Raw genomic sequence first — 20304 nt, forward strand, 5'->3', positions numbered from 1 at the left:
GTCTCTCCAGAGCATTTAAAGAGACACTCATTTCCTGCAACCTGAGAGGAGGAACAGCTGAAGATCAGGCTGAGAATTAATGAGAACTTTGAATCACCTGAACCCTCCGGGCCTACAGAAATAACCAACTTTCCTTTGTTGGAAGATAGAGCCCTTCTGCTGCTTAAAGGCTATAAAAAGGTCTCAAGTAAGGCTGTGCTTTACAGGTAGTGTTGCTAGATAAAGTGCAAGATGCCCAGTTAAGTTTGAATTTCAGATAAACAATGAATAATAGTATCCTAATCTCCTATATCCTGTATTTTTATTTGCTAAATCTGGCAACTCTATTTTCAAGGCAATCCTTGCCCTTTTCAGGATCTGCTCCCACCTCCTTCTGGCCACTGGACACTCAGTGAAGATCAAGTCTCAGCCAAACCTGACTGAAGAAGTACCAGGCTTACTAAGGGAAGAGAGAGAAAATATGCTAAAAGAGCTGCAGGACTTGGCAAGCCCGTACTGGCAGGAACTAGGAAATAGGCCTGGGAGTATCTCCTGGGGATGCTGGATCAAGGGAAGCAGAAATAAATCTAAATAAAGGATTTAACACCTGCTTATAAAAGAGTCCTGGGTGACACTTCTAAAACACGACTAGGATGGTGCTTGAAGATTGGAAAAAACAAATGAGCCCATAGTAAATGCAGTAAAGATGCCAGATCTGCTATGGCAAACTGTGGAGTAAAGGCTCAAAAGGCTTAGAGAAGTTGGAATGTTGGTATGGACCTATGTAAACCTGGAAAACTTATCACTGTCTATGTCTCTCAGGAGGGCCTGGAAGGTAGTTCATTAACCAAGGTGGTAAGAAATATGCTTGTAAGAGAGGGACTTTCATGCATTGTTAAAAGTTCAGTAAAATCTATTCTCTGTAGGCCAGGACTGACAGTAAAAGATGCTGTTACAGAAGTGGGCTTCACAGTATCAGTGTGGATGACGAGATTCTGGAATAACCAGAGGCCAGGGACAGCACTTAAACTTCAGAGATAATGGGCATAATTAATGTGATGGGCAGCAAGTTTGGAACAACAGCCAGGGGGCAGCTAACCTACAAAGATTCCTACAGGTGGCTCATAGAACATAGTATTCATAGGGGCAAGGAGATGACTGCCATTAGGAGTACTGCTTAATATACATAATCAAAAAGGATCAAAAACACACAAAAAGAAAACTGAGGTCACAAGCCCATCATTCCCCTTCAGATATAACATTTGTTATCTCTCGTCTTTTGATAATAGCCATTCTAACAGGTGTGCAGTGATATCTCATTTTGGTTTTGATTTGTCTTTCCCTTATGATTAGTGATGTTGAGCATCTTTTCATGTACCTGTTGGCCATCTGAATGTCTTCTTTGGAAAAATGTCTATTCAGATCCTCTGCCCATTTTTTAATCAAAATGTTTGGGGTTTTTTTTGTTTGTTTTGTTTGGGTTTTTTTTGCTATTGAGTTGTGAGTTCTTTATATATTTTGGATATTAGCCACTTATCAGATATATTATTTGCAAATATTTTCTCCCATTCAGTAGATTGCCTTTTCAATTAGTCAATGGTTTCCTTTTCTGTGCATTTTTAAAGCTTTGTAGTTTGACGTAGCCCCACGTGTTTCCTTTTGGTTTTGTTGCCTTTGCTTTTGGTGTCAAATCGAAAAAGCATCACAGCTATGTCAAGGTGTTTACTGGCTACATTTTCTTTGAGGGTTTTACAGGTTTAGATCTTACAGTAAAGCCTTTCATCCATTTTGAGTTAATTTTCATGTAAGATAATGATCCAATTTCATTCTTTTGCATGTGGCTGTCCAGTTTTCCCAACATAATTTATTGGAGACTGTCCTTTCCCTATTGTATATTTTCGCCTCCTTTGTTGTAAATTAATTAACCTTATATGTGTGGGTTTATTACTGGGCTCTCTATTTTGTTCCACTGATCTATGTGTCTGTTTTTATGCCAATATCATACTGTTCTAATTACTATAGTTTTGTAAGGTTCTTGAAATCAGAGAATGTGACGCCTCCAGCTTTGCACTTCTTTCTCAAGGCTGCTTTGGTTATTCCAGATCTTTTGTGGTTCCATACAAATTTTAGGATTATTTATTCTATTTCTGTGATAAATGCCATTGGAATTTTGATAGGGGTTGCATTGAATTTGTGGATTGCTTTGGGCAGTATAGACATTTTAACAGTATCAAGCCTTTAACCCATGAGCATAGAAAATGTGTGTCTTCTTCAATTTCTTTCATTATATCTTGTAGTTTTCAGTGTAAATGTCTTTTATCTCCTTGATTAAATTTATTCTTACGTATTTTATTTGTTTTCCTGCAATTATAAATGGAATTGTTTTCTTAATTTCTCTTTGTCAAGAAAGCTGCAGGCCTAGGATGTGACTGCCTGCCATGACATGCTTTTGGTTAAGAATTTTTATGTTCAGACCATCCTATGTGGTTATTTTCAGTCTCTGAATTTGTAGGGCCCACCATGCTGGCCTTCCCTGAGCCTGTCAGGTTTGGTATGTGGCCTCTCTTTCGTCCACATATACAATGGAATGTTAGCCATAAGAAAAGATGAACTACTGCCATTTGCAACAGCAGGGGTGGATCTTGAGAATATCATGCTAAGTGAAATAAGTCAGACAGAAAAAGTGGAGAACCATATGATTTCACTCATATGTGGGATATAAAACTGAAAGCAACAAACCAACAAACAACTCACAGACATAGACAATGGTTTAGTGGTTACCAGAGGGAAAGGAGGAAGCAGGGAGATAGAAAAGCGTAGAGGTGTCAAATATATGTTGACAGAAGGAGATTTGACTTTGGGTGGTAAGCACATAATACGATATACAGATGATGTATTATAGAATTAAACACTCGAAACCTATATAATTTTATTAACCATTGTCATCTCAATAAATTTAATTTAAAAAAATAAAGTAATTTGCCTTTTTGATAGCAATCCAAGACTTAATTGCAATTTTCAACCTCTCCCAGAAATGTGAACTTTAAACAGTTACTCTGAAATTTCCTGATTAGCACTAGTAATTTGCATAATAATACCCCCACATTCCCTTTATCCCCTCTCCCCCAAAAAGATGATCTGCTCTGAAACAATCCTTTCTTTTGTTTTACAAATAACTTCCTTGCCTCATCCTCTTTCTGCCTATAAAAACCGTCCATTTTCTATATCACTGTGGAGCACCCTTCTAGTTGCTAAATGGTTCATAAATCACCTAATAAAGCGAATTAGTTCTTTAAATTTACTTGGTTGAATTTTGTTTTTTAACAGATTCGGTTGCAGTGATGAGATCTAAAGAGACTTCCAGCAGCTTCGGGGAGGAGAAACACAAGCAGGACACCGATGGGGAGGAGAAACACAAGCAGGACACCGATGAACCCTTCTGACTACACTCTCTTTCTCGCCATTTCTAGGGACATTTGTAAGTTTCTCTCAGCTTTGAGCTCCACTCTCTTTGCATTTAGGGTCCCTATCTCATTGGCTCTTTTTTACAGGGAAGGCCAGCTTAAGCTGGCAGATGGTTCTGCCCAGAGGCAAGCCCCTAGCCTTTCAGAAGGCAATTCCCAGGACTCAGTAACATGTCTTGGTTACTGCCAATATAGAGAAAAACCCGGCCCTTGATTCTATTACTAGAATCCACGTTGGGAACTGTTGGTGGGGTGGCAGCTGCAGTTCTCCATTTGTTTGGAAATCAGTCCACAGTTCCCATGCCTGAGGTTTGCTGGTTCAGTTCTTTCCCCAGTCCCTGGTTCCATGGGAATTGGTGGTGGTGTGTGCAGGGTCTTCCTTCGGTCAGGACACAGTAACATCTCTTGGTTACTCTTGATATGTTAAGGTGCAAATTCTTTTTTATCTTGTTTTGTGTAGATAAAGGCTTTTCGATCCTTTATATTCAAAAATTTGAGCCTGTCACCTTCTGGGACACCTGTTTAACAACTATAGTCCCAGATGCTGCAGATATTTAGCAAAATGGGCAAAATATTAACAATGGTAATTATGAGAAACATTCTAATTAAACAAAATTGTTTATTTAAGAAATGCTCTTGAGAGAAAAGGAAGGATCCCAGTTGAACAAGAAGAAATGGGATGCCTACTTTAATTGTTATGCAGAAGCTTCCAAAAGGCTTCAAGATTCCAAAATAACCTTTATTGTTAGCAAAAGGCTAACAATAAAAACAATGAAAGACACCTAGGCCTCCTTCACTACACCCTCCTCAGGAGCCCCTCCCAAAGGTGATGGGACTTGAGAGATTTTCTGGAAAACTGCTACATTATTCCCTTAAACAGCCAAGGGGAAACTAAAATTAAAATTAATGGGATTGTGCAGTATTGCCAGAAATATTTTCAATTTGTCCGGTTAAAACCTGACAAGATATTTGAAAGGATTTAATAAACTTTTGATCAGAAATTTGGTCAAATCAAAAGCTAATATTCAGAGCCCAAAAGGAATTTTTTTTATGCCTTCTTCCCCAAGCTAAAAATATGTACCCAGAGGGAAAGAAACATTACAACAATAGGTAGATGAGTGTGTCAATCCCCTGACATTATTCAGGCTGCAATCCAGCTCTCTGGGGCAACTGGAAAACATCTGTCTTTGTCTTGTAATCTCTGTAGGGTCAGAGGTATGGCTCTAGTGGTTCGAAGTTCACCTGCAAAAAATGACCCCTCATTGCCAGACTTTTGTCATCCTGATGTCCTTGTAACATGGCAACAGTCTGCTTCAGAAGTAGAGCATTGAGATGGGTAAAAAATTGCTGTAAATTAAACTGTCAAGGCTATGGCATACAACATGCTGCTGATCCATTGTTGACTCATGCTAATATGAGCAGCTATTGTGCGTCTTTAATGTCTTAGGCTTAAGTCTTTCATCAACAGGTTAAAAAAGACGTCCCAGATCTCAATTTAAAGGATCCTGTTCTTTACAGTCTAGAGCCTGGGGATGGTATTCTGGAAGCATCATCAGAGGAAGACGAGGCACGAGCCCATTAGAAAAGACCTTACCAAGCTCTCCTAACCATTGATACTGCTATGACACTAGAAGATTTTGAGCCATGGATGCACATCTCAGGCTCTCTTTGACATCTAGTTCTGTACAGATGCTGGAGACCTCCAAACAAAATTGATGAGAAAGAAAAGTACCTGACATCGACATAGACTGCTTCTACCCAAGATGGAGGATCAAGACTTCACTCTTAACTGAACATGAAACATTTTGTCCCTTCCCTTCCCTCCCCTTCCTCCTCCTCCTCCCATTCCTCCCTCCTCCCCTCCCCTCCTCCCTCCCCTCCTCCCATCCAGCATTGGCCTGGAAAGATAACACCATCATCTATAGCTCCCAGGCCATTACTAAAGGGGATAATATTTTAGATTGCTGGAATTGTCATCAAAGATTTTGATTTATCCATAATTATCTAATTCAGATTCGCCCCCACTCACTAAGAAATCTCAACAGCAGTACCCATCTTTACTGGCATTTAGGATGACTTTATTTCAGCTTAGGAGATTCTTTTTCCTGTATGCGTTAAAAACTTGACTGACCCCCGACTTGAACAGGTAAATGCAGCAATTCCTATGAATGAGTCCATTCACAGTGCCACCTTAGTGGAATGGTTTGTGCCTACCAGGATTTATCTTGCTGGTGGTTATCATTCTCCTTGGGCCTACGAATGCCTAAATAGCTGGTGCCCAGCCAGGCAATGTCTCATAGGTTATCTAACCATGCCCCTAACTGTTCACGAATGAACTGGGACTCCTCATTGGTCAACTCTCCTGAATTTACAGTGTCTAGTTAGAAAGGACTTACCAGGAGGCTTTCATGATTAAGAATTCACTTCCTTTGTCAGGTTCCTACTTCCCTAGTCAGAAATAAATACAACCGAGGCTACAATAAGGAATCTCTCCTTAGCTCTCAAAAATATTGCCGAACCTATTGTTAAAGCTGTAACTGCCCCCCCCAACCCCCACGTCCAATCCTTAGATTCTCTGGCCAAAGTTGTTCTTAATAATAGAATAACCCTTGATTATCTCTTAGGTGAACAAGGAATTGTCTGCTGTGGCCAACACCACCTGCTGTAGCTGGATTAACACTTCCAGGAAAGGTTAAATACATGTTCACAGCTGCAAACTACTAAGCAAATGATCTAAAATGCCTGGGAGGTCTAAAATGCCTGGGAGGGAATGAGAGAGTGACAGTCTTAAAAGTTGCGAACCTGGGGCAGTGGCCTGTGAGTGTTTCAAGATTTAGCAAAACGTCTTGACCTACATATACCACACAGAGGGTCAACAAAAGCTGCAAGAACTACCTAGTGGTAGCTGAGAGTGGTACTAATTTCTTAATATTTTGTCACATCTCTCAGGCTGAGAGTTTGATCAAAAGATATTGTTAAAAAAAGCTATAACAGGCCCAAAATGGAATCATTTGCCCCTGGGACAGCAAACCAAGACCTAATTGCAGTACTTAACCTCTCCTAGGATATGAACTGAAACAGTTAATCTGAAATGTCCTTATTAGCATTAGTAAAATAATTTACATAATGAGACCCCTGACATTCCCTCCCCCCACCACACCCAATAAAGGATAACTTGGCCTGAAAGATCTTTTGTTTTATTTTGTTTTGAAAATAGCTCCCTTGCCCCACCCTCTTTTTGCCTAGAAAAACTTCCATTCTGTACAACTCCTCAGAGCACCTTTCTGTTTGCTAAATGAGATGCTTCCTGATTGATATACTCTTAATAAACTTAATTAGATCTTCAAATTTACTCAGTTAACTTTTGTTTTCTTAACACATTCTTATACACATGTCCTGGTACACTTGGGTACAAGTGTCTGTAGGGCTTATAAATAGGGTCATGGGATATACTTAGCTTCAGTTTTATTAGAAAAAGCCAAACTATTTTCCAAAGGGGTTGTTTCAATCTAAATTCTCTCTAACATGTATGACAATTTCCACTGTTTTATATCTTTATCAACTTTCGGTATTGTTAGATTTTTTAATTTTGCGAATCTGGTGGATGTGTAATGGTATTTCATTTATGGTATTAATTTACATTTCCCCAATTACGTGTTTTTATAGGCTTATTGGCTAATTAGATTTCCTCTATTATGAAGTGCCTGTTAAGTCTTTTCACAGTTTTAAAATTGGATTGTCTTTTTCTTTTTGATTTATAGGAGTTCTTTATGTATTATGATAACTAGTTGGTTTTTAGTCGATTGCATATGTCACAAATATTTTCTCTACAGCTTATCTTCTCATTGTTTTTATTGTATCTTCTGATTAACAGAAGTTCTTCATTTTAATTAAAAGCATCAATCTTTTCTTTTATGATTAGTGCTTTTTATATCTGGTGTAAGAAATCAATCCCTCCAGCCAAAGTCATGAAGATATTCTCCTCATGTATTATACTCTAAAAATTTTTGTTTTTTCCTTTCACATTTCAGTACTTTCTTTTTATTTTTGTGTTATAGATGTCCCAAATAGTTGTTTTGTTTTGTTTTTTTCACCATGAACACCCAATTTTCCTAGCACTGTTTACTAAAATCCATCTTTTCCTCACTGCTTTGATATACTACCTCTATCATAAGTAACTTGTCCATATTATGCATGGATCTGCTTTGGGAGCTCTCTGTTTTGTCCATTTGTCTACTTTTGATCCTTTCTAAATTTCATTATATGATCCATGGGTTATTTCCAAATGTGTTTCTTGTTATCTAAACATTGTAAATTTTCTTTTTTTTGGTGGGGGGGGAGTTGTTTGTTTGTTTTACCAGTTTCTAGTTTAATTATATTGTGGTCAGAGAACATGATTTTCATGATTTCCAGCCTTTGGTTTTTTGTGGCCTCTTTATAGCTCAGTATATAGTAAAATTTTTGATATGTTCCTTATGGACTTGAAAAGGAAGTACTTTCTGTAGTTGTTGGGTACAATGTTCTATGTATGTTCATTATGTCAAATCTGTTAATCACGTTAATTAAATCATTTAAATCATTATTTTTTTGAATTGTTATTCTATTAATTACTGAGAAAAATTTTAAATCTCTCGCTATAGTTGTGCATCTTTCTATTTCTTCTTGTAATTTTGTCAAGTTTTGCTTTGTATATTTTGAGACCATGTTATTAGGAGCATTATAAATTTTAAATTGTAATGTTTTCTTGGTGAACTGAGCCTTTTATTGTTTTAGAGTCATTCTCATTACATATGGTAGTTTTTTTGCCTTTAAGTTTATTTTGTGTCATGCTAATTAACCGCACCAGCTTTGTTTGGTTAGTGTTTGCATAATGTATGTTTTTCATCTTTTTACTTTTAATCTTTGAGTCTTTATGTTTTAGATACATATAAACATTTATTTTTAGTTTTTATAAGTCCAGTTTGTCAATTATTATATTTATTGCAATTACTGATAAATTTCAGTTTAAATATATTATTTTATTTTGTGCTTTTTATTCATCCCACCTGTTCTGTATTTTTCTCTTCTCTCTTGCCTTCTTTTTGATTAAGTATTTTCCAACATTCTAGTTTTTTCCTGTCCTAGTTATAAAATTAAATATCGTTTCCATTATTTTAAAGACTACAGTAGAAATTACAATATACAAACTTAACTTATCAAAGTATACAGTTAATCATTATCTCTTCTTGGACAATACGAGGCCTACAGAATATTTTTAATATCATTTAAACCTTTTCTGATTTACATATTATTTTCGTCATGTGTTTTAATTATCCTTTTTTAGTACCACAAGACATCATTTTTGTTTTACATAGTCAGTTTACTCATATATTATTTTTACTATTCTTTATTTCTTTTTACATTGCAGACCTTCCCTGTAGGATCATCTTTTTGTCTATCTAAAGTACGTGCTTTAGAATTTTTTAGTGAGGGTCTGCTCTTGAAATATTCTCTCAGTTTTTATTTACTCTTTTCTTGACAAATATAATTTCTATGTTGGTAATTATTTTCTCAGTGTGTTGAAGATATTATTCCACTGTCTCATAGCTTTCCTTATGCTGAGAAGTCAAATGACAAGCTGTTACTCCTTTGAAAACAATCTGTCTTTTTCCCTCTCTGGCTTCATTTAAAATCTTCTTATTGTCTTTTGGAGCTCTGAAGTATTATTAGAATGTATCTAGGTATAAATTTCTTTTTATTTATGTTCCTTGGGTTTCATTAAGCTTCTTAAGTTGGTGTATTTATGGCTCTTTTTCATTCCCAGTAAATTATCAGCCATTATCTCTTTATATATTGTTTCTCCAAATTTCCGTTTTCTCACATACTACAACACTGATTAGTAGGTCTTCCCATGCTATCCTCCTTGCCTTTTAACTTTTCATCTGTATGTCTCAGTTTGTTTTCCTCTAGAAATTTTTTTCTGTCCTATTCATTAGCTATATCTTTACCTATGTTTAATCTGTTAACATTTCTACTGAGTTTTCAATCTTAGTTATTAATATTTTATTTGTTCTATTGGTTCTCTCCAAATTTTTTTAAATTTCCTGTTCTCTGTAAATATTTTAAGGCATGTCTCTTATTTTTTAAAAATGTAGTAAACATGTTTGCTTTATAGACAGTGATAAATAATGTCGATATTCAAAATCTTTGTATATTTGTTTCTGTGTACTTTGTTTCCTTTTGTGCATGGTTATCTTTGACTTTGTGCTGCTCATTTGACCTTGAATTTGTAAAAATGCTATGGCCAAAAATGAAAATGCCTTCCTCTAGAGAGGAATTATCACTGAGAAAACTTTAAATCAAGTTCCTGACAAGAGGTTCCCTAGATGATCCAAGAGACATGAACTCAGGCTGCTGATATACTTGAGATGTATTACTGCTTCTCCTTTACCCTGAAGTTAGCCTTTTGTAATCTTGTTTAATGTGAAGAAATACAATTATAATCACCCATTGGGTAGATCTGAGAGTCCACTGAAAACAAAACTCACGTTTGCTAGAATTGGAAATGCCTTCAATATTAGATCAAATCCCTTGCCTTTCTTCCCCCCTTTAGTTGTTAATTCTTTACTATTTTATTATCTCTTTGATGATTTTTAGAAGTTATTTTTCATCCATAAATTTTAGTCAATTTTTAGAGAGAAAATTGATACAAATAATCTAGGCTACCATATTCTCAGAAAGCAAGCACACAGCATTAGCTTTTAATTACCAGAAGTGTTTCTCATAAGTATAGAACAAAACATTTAAAAATAACTGTCAGTCAATCACAATAAAGTTTCTTTTTTAAAAAACAGAAGCTCGTCTGATTTAAGAGTCTGAACTCAACAACTTACTAGCTGTGCAACTTTGGCAAGTCATTTAGCATATCTAAGTTTTCTCATCTATTAAAAGGGATAAATAATGTGAATAATCTACAGAGTTCTTGTGAAGAAAACCAAGTGAAATAACTGACATATTAGGATGTTGCAAACTGTGAAGTGGTATTAAAATATCGGTTATATCAAAATCTTCAACTACATAGTTTCATGGTGTTATTTTTTTGGCCCTCTATTTAATTCTGTGAGGATTTAAGTAATGAACTAGCCATGTGTTCTTATCCATTCTCCTATTTATCTCTCAAAGAGCATAATTTCTGTGACAGTTTTTGAGAGGGTATATAATATCTGAGAAATAAAGCCCAATATTATATTTGGCTTCCAGAGGAACTCCCTAAGGTCTTAATGAACTTCTTCAGACATGTGAGGAAAAATCTTCAGGACTCTTAGGGGAAAGATAAATCAACTCATGTTAAGGTAATGTCTATTTAAATCCAAAAAGTAAATTTATCCCTGCAGTATACAGAAATGACACATTTGCCAGATTACTCACTGTATTAGTTCCCTAGAGTTGCTGTAAAAAATTGCCGCAAACTAGGTAGTTTAAAACAACAGAAACTTATCCTCTAACAGTTCTAGAGACCAGAAGTTAGAAATCAATTGTCAGTAGGGCTATACTCTCTCTGAAGGTTGTGGAGGAGAAGCCTTTCTTCCTCCCTCCAGTCTCTGGTGGCTCCAGGTTCTCCTTGGTTTGTGGCTGCATAACTGCAATCTCTGCCTCTATCTTGTGTCTGTGTCTTCTCTTCTGCTTCTAATAAAAATATTTGTTGTTACATTAAAGGCCCATCCAGATAATACAGATTCTCATCTCCTAATGACCTCATCCTTCAATTTAGTTATATCTACAAAGACCCTTTTTCCAAATAAAATCCCATTAAGACTTGGACACATCTCTGAAGGCCACCACTCAACTCATTACACTTACCATCTTTCTTCTCTGATGACTGGCATCCTTTTTTCTTGAAGCTTGTTTTTAAGGAAGAGAAACTGGTTAAATTTGGGCTATTTCCAATAGAAACCAATACCCATACCCAGTATATGTAGGTGAAAACAAAACAGATCTATAAAATTTTATCCTATTAGTTTCTATTCATATTTTGTGTAACAGCAATGTGCCAACATCCTAGATTATTTTTATGTTTCTGACTGAAGAAATAGATTTTGTTTATGTATTTTATGCTTCTGTTTATTTTTTTAAAAACACAAACATTTAAAGAGGATTACAAAAGTAAAAATTTTAAGTATTTTACAAAATCTTTTGCCATCAGTGAGAAAACTAAAATAAAAGAAAAATCAATGCAAGCAAAATAAAATCAAATCAAAGGTAAGAAGAATTCACAAAATGCTTGCAAATGAAGCTAGGTTTGGGTACTAAAGGAAAGCTCCAAATATGAATCTGAACCTCAAAGCTGGTAAAGTGAAGTCAAAACTACAATGAGGTAAAAGATTTACAGTGTGCATAAGAACAAATAAAGCAATCGTTCAACTATTCTAGAGAAGCATAATCCATTTTTGATGTTGAGACATGAGAAAATTTCCCCCAGGTTTTAAGAAAGAAATATCACAAGGTATATTGGGTAATGTCCTCAGTAACACCGCAGTAGTAAATACAATCATGAATTCCATGACCTCAGTAAAGACCAATGGCACAAACTAAAGCAATTTTACAATAGGTGAAAACAATGCGATCCAAGAATTAAGTGTTCTAAGGTCAAACTAGAACTAAGGATAAAATATAAACCATTTGAAGAATAGGTGGCTTGCATGTTTTCTATGCAATGTTCTGTGAATATTGTTTCTCAGACTTAAGCTTTCACTAAGAATTGGCTAATGGAGGACTCAAGGTCGTATTCCCTCACAAGAACTTAGCATGCATTTTGATGTTCAACAAACAAAGGAGGTGTGGTTGCAACTCTCAAAAAAAAATTGAGGACTCTGATCAGAAATCCTGCTTTACTATAAGAATGTTCCACCTCTACATGGGCATGGGCCAATGGAATCTTGTGGCAGGGAAGTACATATTTTTAAAATTATTTAATATCATAAAGAAGCCTCAAAGTTTTATTTTTTAAAAAGCATTATTTTTTAAACATTATAGAGAAATAAAAAGTCCCCTTTGACTACCACCCTCAATCCTGGTCCTCTGTCCTCCTCTCCAGACATTATCACAGTTAGCAATTTAGTATATTCTTTTATTCTTTGCATTCGTACGAATATATGTATGTATGCAGAATATACAGTATATAGTATTATTTTGTACAGGTTGTTTTTTACATAAAACAGTGTGTAAAAAACACATTGTTTCTATTTGCTACTTTTCCTTCCCACTCAACAATGTATTTTGAATTCCTAACCATATCAGTACCCATTCATCCACTTCATTCTACTTCATTTTCCCATCAATGAACATGTGGGTTATTTACTCATCCGAACACTGTTGATGACCATCTTGATCCTGCCTTCTTAGGCACAAGGGCAAGTGTTTCTCTGCTATTAGATACTGAGAACTGAAATCCATGGATGGCACTTTCAATTTTTTAATGGGTACTGCCAAATTGCCTTATGAAGTGATTGCTCCAATTTACCCTTCTCTAAGCAGTGTATGACAGTATCTGTTTCCTCAGGCCTTCAGCAAAGTTGGACAATAATATTCTTTTAATATTTTTTAATCCCCCCAAAATGAAGATGGTATCCATTTTAATCCATGAAAATGATATCTAATTGTTGTTTGAATTTGCATTTCCCTGATTATTAGTGAGGCAGAACATTTTTTTCATTTTTAGTGACCACTGAGGTTACCTCTCCCACTCATGTTTTCTAGTAAGTTGTCTTTTACTTACTAACTTGTAAGAAATATTTTTGTAAGAATCATTTTCTGCATATATATGATATACATCATTTGCCTATTATACATGTTATAATCACTTTTCCCCAAGTTATTGTTAGTCTTCAACTTTATTTATGGTACCATGTAATATATGAAGGTTCTTCATTTTGATATAGTCAAATTTACCCATTTTTTCCTTTCCTTCATTTTAATCATATTGAAAAAGGCTTTATTCAGCAGATATAAACTTATTATATAAAATCAGAAGCCACCTGTGACTTCATTCTCCTGAAAAGTCTTTACTGATTTTCTCTCCCCTTTTGATCATTACCTGATCATCACTATCCACCCTTCAATATTCAGCATACTTCCTATGAGAGTCAAACCTTGGTCTTTCTCAGAATGAAAAATGAAATAGTTGCCATTTATTCATTTATTTATTCAATTAATAAATAAATTCAATTAATACTTAACGAATACTTACCATGTGCCAGGCCCAGTGCTAGGCCTTGAGTATACGATGGTAAAGTAGACGAGACCCCTGCCCTCATGGAACTCACAGTCTACTAGAAAGAAAATACATTAAACAAGTCATTAAACATGTACACTTATTGCATATTGTAGTAAATACAATGAAAAAGAAGAATGGATGCTGTGAGAGAATATGGGTGTTGGAGCTTCACTGTTCTTGGCTTACCTCCATGACAGCTCTCATCATGACTTATTCTAATTGTCTGATTCCTGTGCCTTTTATTCCTTGGCTACCAATACATCTTTCGTCTGACACCATTTCTCTCTAAGCCATCATCTTTAACAGGGATAGACTCCAGGTTTGACTCCACTTACCTCTTTTCTGGCCACCCTGCTGACATAGCACGGCATGAGTCACTCTTGCTCTGAGAAACAAAGTTCTGAGAAAAATGAGCCAATGAACAGGTAGCAGAAAAATAAAACTCCTAGCGTAAGGGATTTGGAGCATGTAGGGGTGGAAAAATCACTCTGGAGTTGTCAGATGAACCTGATCCAGATAAAATACTCTGTGCTTAGATGAGCAAACAGATAGTGAAGTAAATAAAAGTACTTTTTGAGTACTGTTTGAAACAGTGACATGTAAATGCCTCTTACACCTTGAGAAAGGCCCTCACAATAATAATAAAAATTGTGTCACGAAACTAAATCTAAATATATGGACTGTGAAAAAAAAACAGGTGATAGAATAAGAATATGCAGCCAATAAATCTGTGTATTCTCCTATCTCACCATAGTCTGGAAAATAAGCCATTATATCCTTGGGATTTCCGGATCTTAGAAGAAGTCCTAAAATGACAGGAAAGGAGATTCCAGCATCTTTCTCCAGCACAGGTCCTGGTATTTACAATCAAATCTTTGCCTCACCCACTGCATGATCTTGGGTAGGTTGTTTAACCTTATTCTACCTCAGTTTCCTCATGTGTAAAATGTGTAATTATCATGCTGTTTTTTAATGCTTAATAGATGATAGGCATTATAATAATTTTTTCCAGCACCCAACTCAATGCTGAGCACATATAAAGTACTCAGTAAATACTGAATTATTTGATTAGCTGTGCTTTTATTCTTGGGGCCTCTCTCAAATAGTGCGTTTGCATTCCTGAGATAAATGGGTAGGTGGTCTCTGCGGCCCCACAGAGGCTTTCAGAGGCCTGGTGATAGGTCCGTGAAGAGTGACCCAGAGGCATTACAAGACCACTGACCCCAGCTAAGTCCCCATACATGGAAAGCAAAAGATTCTCTCCATTTACCTGGCTCAAGTGCCTTGCTGGATCTACGTATCTTCCACCTTCCTAGGCAGTCATGGTGAAGAAGCAGAAAACAATTTGGATATTCTTTATTGAAATAAATACATAAGAGGCACTGGGTAGTGCTTATGAACCTTCTTAGTTAAGATTGGCTAAAAGGGTAACTCAAGCTGGCCAGGGAGGCTTTGCCACTCAGTCATCTGCTCAACACATAAGGCTGCACAGCATTAGCTTTACACAGCAGGACACTGGCCCAGTCCCAGGCCCTTCACTAGAATTCAGAGTTCTCTTTCCTGACCAGAGTTCTATCCCATGTCCTGGTGGTCTTTGGTAAGCTCATGTTTTAAGTTTCCCAACGAGAAAATATCTTCTCTATTCTGTCATCTGCTTCACCAACCCCAGCTGTAAAATGCCAAATCATGAACTGGGAGAGGATGGGGTGGGGACCTGCCTGCAAAGTCCCCACCTCTGGCTACTTCCCTTCAGCTCTGCAGGGCCTCTGCTCATGGGGGCCTGGTATCTGGAGTAAAAAGGGTCTCCCTTTGAACTGCACTGGGTTCCAAACCAATTAATGACACATAATAAGAAGGGATTCTCAGGGAAAAAGAGAGACATTCTCGGGTCTCTAACTGAAATAGTAAGGTTCATCTCAGAAATTTTGATGGAAAATTTGATGGACCCAATCAATTAAATCATCTAAAATTTGAGGAGATTTGCTTCTACCACAAAGAAAAGTAAGGCCAAAATTTTTCTTCTCAAAAGAGCCTGAGCCACTATTTGGAAAGGGAGTTTGATATTTATAATTATGGTTTTCTTAGTAATCAGCTGGCGGCAATTTTAAAATCTAGAATTGAGACAGAATTAAACAATGAGATATGAACTTGGTACATCACAGTTGAAATCAATACTGTGACAGTAAAATGGTTAATCTTGGATTCACAGCTGTGGGGTAAGACAGAAAAAAAAAAAAAGTTTATTTCCTGAAAGCTAAAGACTACGTTCCCTCTCTAATCCCAGACCGCATTATCCTGATAAATAAGGAAGTTGTGCTTATTAACAGGAGTTAATAAGATTGCAGCCCCCTTTAAACATCCTGAAGACACTGGCCGCTTTCCCGTCCAGCAGTAAGCTGCAGTGAGCAACTCGGGGTCATTTCCTGCTCTTCCTTGACTACCCGCTACAGCCTGTGGACATGGCTGACCAGGGCACGGAGCCACGTGAGTCATCTTTCTTCCAGCACATGGAGATGAGAGCAATACCATCTGCAGGAAAACACAATTTTGTTTTATTTTGTCTAATATGGTTCAGGGACAGCACAGGCTGTCACTATTCTGAGGCTGGAGAATTTAATTTCCTCTCTTGCCTGTGGAAGTGGGCTCAGCATATAACCCTATTTAATCACGGACCGTTTACGTTCACCTAAGATGGCTGACTTGTGGCCCTACCTGGGCCGCTGTACTCAGGCCCAACCTCAGAATACAGAGCTCTTGACTCGCCGCACCAACCGCAGTATGCATGTGTGATTAAAGCCACCATATGTTTCCTCAGTTCAAAGATGCATATTATTGTTTCAGAAGGAGAGAAAAAGCACATTACTATTTTAACAGTTGGCACCAAAACACCACTTAGGGAAGAGAATTAGTTCTAGCAACAGTAATGTACATTCATTTTGATGTTCTTTTCAGGGCTATCTTCAAATCCCCCTGTTATGTCTAACCCCTCAGTGTCTAGTATAGACAACCACCTTGTATTCCTGAAGCCTTGGAGAATGAAGAAAGGTGGTGCCTTTCTTCATGGAGTGAAGCATGGAGTGAAGCATGGGGAAGAGAGGACCACAGCTGCAGATGCTGAAAGATGTGGTAGAAACCAGGAAACAGTAGAGAGTCAGGCTGCAGTGTAGACAAACTCAGAAAGAGGCAGACACAACAGAAACCCACCCTGCAGAGGATGGGCCTGAGAATAAGAAAACAGGCAGGTGGGAGTAGGGGATGTTGGGCTGTTATGTGGAAAGAGGCTTTGCAAGGGGTGGACATTTATTTGTTTAACGCATCTGTGATAATTCTTATTCATCTACGACCCTGACTTTCTTGCAAAATATAGCCTTAAAAGCACTTTCTATGTTAATAATACATTGTTATAAATATTATTTTCAAATGGCATCATAATAATCTATTGAGCAGATTTGCCATGGATTATTTAATATATCTTTATTTTGGACTTTTAAATAAATTCAAAATTGTATCTATTAAGGATGCTAATGCTATGAATATCTTTATGTAGAAAGCTTTTATCATAGGATAATTTCCTAACGATAAATTACCAGTAATGGAATTTACTGAGTTGGAAGATATGAAACTTTTAAACCTTTGATAAATATTGGTAAAGTAGATTTTACTTCTGTCAGTACTGATGGGGATCCCAGTTTCTCTGCACAAAGGAAGCTATCTATTGTCTTACTTATTTTCTGGAGACAGATGTTAAGACCAACAGGTATTTTTAGAGGCTATATTCTTAGATACTGGCGGATAATGCTAAATTGCCTTCCATCAATTGTGTGTGAAAATACTCATGCCTCCACATCGTCTGCAACCCTGGATTTTATAAAACTTAAAATAACTATTTTTTGGTCAGTCTGATGGTCAAAATATCTTATCATTTTATTTTACATTTCCACAACTGCTACAAAAACTAAACATCTTTTCATATTACTAGTTACTTGTATTTTTTCATTTCTGAATTACCAATTCACATACCTTGCCCATTATTCTATCAGATTGTTCATATTTTACTTGATGATTTGTAGAAGCCCTCTAAGAATTATCAAATTATATCACCTATTATATCAACTGAAAACATTTTCCCTGTCTTGTTTTTAATGCTTTTATTGTACAGAATATTTTAATTTGTGTATCGTCAGATTTGTCTTTCTCTTCTGATAACAGTTTTTTATCTAACTTAAAAGGGTCTTACTCATCCCGAGATTATAAATATATTCTCAAAAGTTTTATTCTAATTATTTTGTATTTTTAAATCTACTACTTATTCTATATGGAATTTAGTTTTGTATATGTTGTGAAATATGATTTTACTTTATTTTTCCAAAAAATATTAGCAATTTTCTATTTATCACAAACTAAATCTTCTTGGATCTGGTTTTACGGTCTCTAATTATTAGCTTTATAATAGCTTTTGTTCTGCTAGAGCAAGTCATTTCTTCATATTTTCTCTGTTTTAAAATTTTATTGGTTATTTTTGTGTATTTACTCTCTATGTGTGTGTATTTACTATTGTACATGAACTTTAGAATCATCTTGAAGAGAATTATGTTTTAAAGAAGTTAATTTTTCATTGAGAACACACTGAATTTATATATTAATTTGAAGATAAATAATTCTTTGGTAATAATATTAAATCTTTCTGTTCATGAAATGTCATTACTTTCCATTTATTTATTTGAACTATGTTCTATTTTTTCTATTTTTTATTAAGATCTTAAAATATTTGACTTTTTCTTGATTGAGTTTTTTAATAACAGCTTTGTTGAAATACAATTTACATACCATAAAGTTTATCCTTTTATTTTTTAATTTTTTTCTTTTTAATTAATTAAGTTATTTTTTTATGGTGACATTGGTTAATGAAATCTGATAAGTTTCAGCTGTACATTTTAACAGTAAGGCATATTTATATTTACATTTTGTGTTCACCTCCCATAGTTAGATTTCTTTCTGTCACCACATATTTGACCCCTTTTACCCCATCTACCTCCGCCCTCACCCCCGCCTCCCCCCCGCCCACCCTCTGGTTACCACTAGTCTATAGTCCATGTCCATGAATCTCTGTTTGTTCTGTTCTTTTGTTGCTTTTAGATTTATATCCCACACATGAGTGATATCATGTGATTTTCAACATTTTCTGTCTGGTTTATTTTGCTTAGCATGATTATCTCGAGGTCCGTCCATGTTGTTGCAAATGGCAGTATTCCATCTCTTCTTATGTCTGAGAAAGTTCATCCTTTTAAAGAGTATAATTTAGTGGTATTTAGTGTCTTAATAGAGTTGTGCATCGATCACCACTACCTAATTCCAGAAGATCTTTATCACTCCTGATAGAAACTCCATACCCATTAACAGTCACTCCTCATTCCTTTCCTCTCCCTAACCCCTGACAACAACTAATCTACTTTCTGCCTCTATAGACTTGCCTATCCAGGACATTTCGTATAAGCTGAATCACATAGTATATGACTGTTTGTGTCTGGCTTCTTTCACTTAGCATAATGATTTCAGTGTTCATCTATGTTGTAGAATGTGATCAGAACTTTACTCCTTTTATGGCCAAATAGTATTCCATTATGTGGATATACCACATTTTATTTATCCATTCATCAGTTGATGGACTTTTATATTGTTTCCACTTTTGGTTTTTATGATAATGTTGCTATGTATGTTTGGGTACAAGTTTTAGTAGACATATATTTTTTCAATTCTCTTGAGTATATACTTAAGATATAGGTATATATACTTATATATACCTGGAATTATTACTTCATAGGATAACTCTATTTATAACATTTTGAGGAACTGCCAAACTGTTTTTAGTGATTTTACATTATCACCAGCAATTTATGAGGATCTCAACCTCTCCATCTCCTCATCAACACTTGTTATTGTCTATCATTTTGATTATAGCCATCTTAGTATGAAGTTGTTTCTCATTGCGCTTTTGATTTTTTTATTTCCCAAATAACTAATGATATTGAGCATCTTTTCATGCTTGTTGATTATTTATTCCCAAGTTGTCTTAGAGCTTTATAGTTTTAGCTCTTATGTTTAGGCCTATGATCTATTTTAAGTTAATTTTTGTATATGATGTGAAATAGGAATCCACTTTCATTCTTTTGCATGTGGCCATCTTGTTTTCTCCACATCATCTTTTGACAAGACTATTCTTTCCTTCATTGAGTGGTCTTGGAACCCTTGTCTACAATCAGTTGACCATAGATTCATGGGTTTATTTTTGGACTCTCTTCTATTGCATCGATCTATATATCTGCCTTTATGCCAGTATTACATAATCTTAATGACGGTAACAAGTTTTGAAATTGAGAAAAGTGAATCCTCAAATTTGTTTTTCTTTTTCAAAATTGTAATGACTATGCTGAGCGCCTCGCAATTTCATATGAATTTTAGAATCAACTCATCAATTTCTACAAAAAAAGTTAGCTTCGATTCTGATGGACCTACATTAAATCAGTAGACCTATCTAGATTGTATTACCATCTAAAAAAATTAGCTCTTGTGATTCATGAACATGGGCTGTCTTTCCACTTATTTAGATTT

At 35.7% G+C, this 20304-nt stretch overlaps 1 protein-coding gene across 6 annotated transcripts in view; it reads left to right on the forward strand.

Moving 5' to 3' along the window:
* CD86 (CD86 molecule) overlaps positions 1–5286 on the forward strand; it is a 60157-nt gene extending 54871 nt beyond the window's left edge. For 3 of the 6 annotated variants that reach the window (XM_039843174.1, XM_039843177.1, XM_039843170.1), the window contains 3 exons: positions 3307–3349; positions 3380–3457; positions 4962–5286. In XM_039843174.1, the coding sequence (XP_039699108.1) occupies positions 3307–3349; positions 3380–3422 (86 nt within the window). In that variant the 3' untranslated portion in view covers positions 3423–3457; positions 4962–5286. Of the gene's footprint in view, positions 1–3306; positions 3357–3379; positions 3458–4911; positions 4927–4961 lie in introns of those variants that run through there. The other 3 variants (XM_039843172.1, XM_039843173.1, XM_039843171.1) reach the window with 3 other exon arrangements.
* Positions 5287–20304: the final 15018 nt, after the last annotated feature.

Source organism: Pteropus medius, unplaced genomic scaffold, assembly GCF_902729225.1.
Source record: "Pteropus medius unplaced genomic scaffold, Ma_sr-lr_union100, whole genome shotgun sequence".
Classification (NCBI taxonomy): Eukaryota; Metazoa; Chordata; class Mammalia; order Chiroptera; family Pteropodidae; genus Pteropus; species Pteropus medius.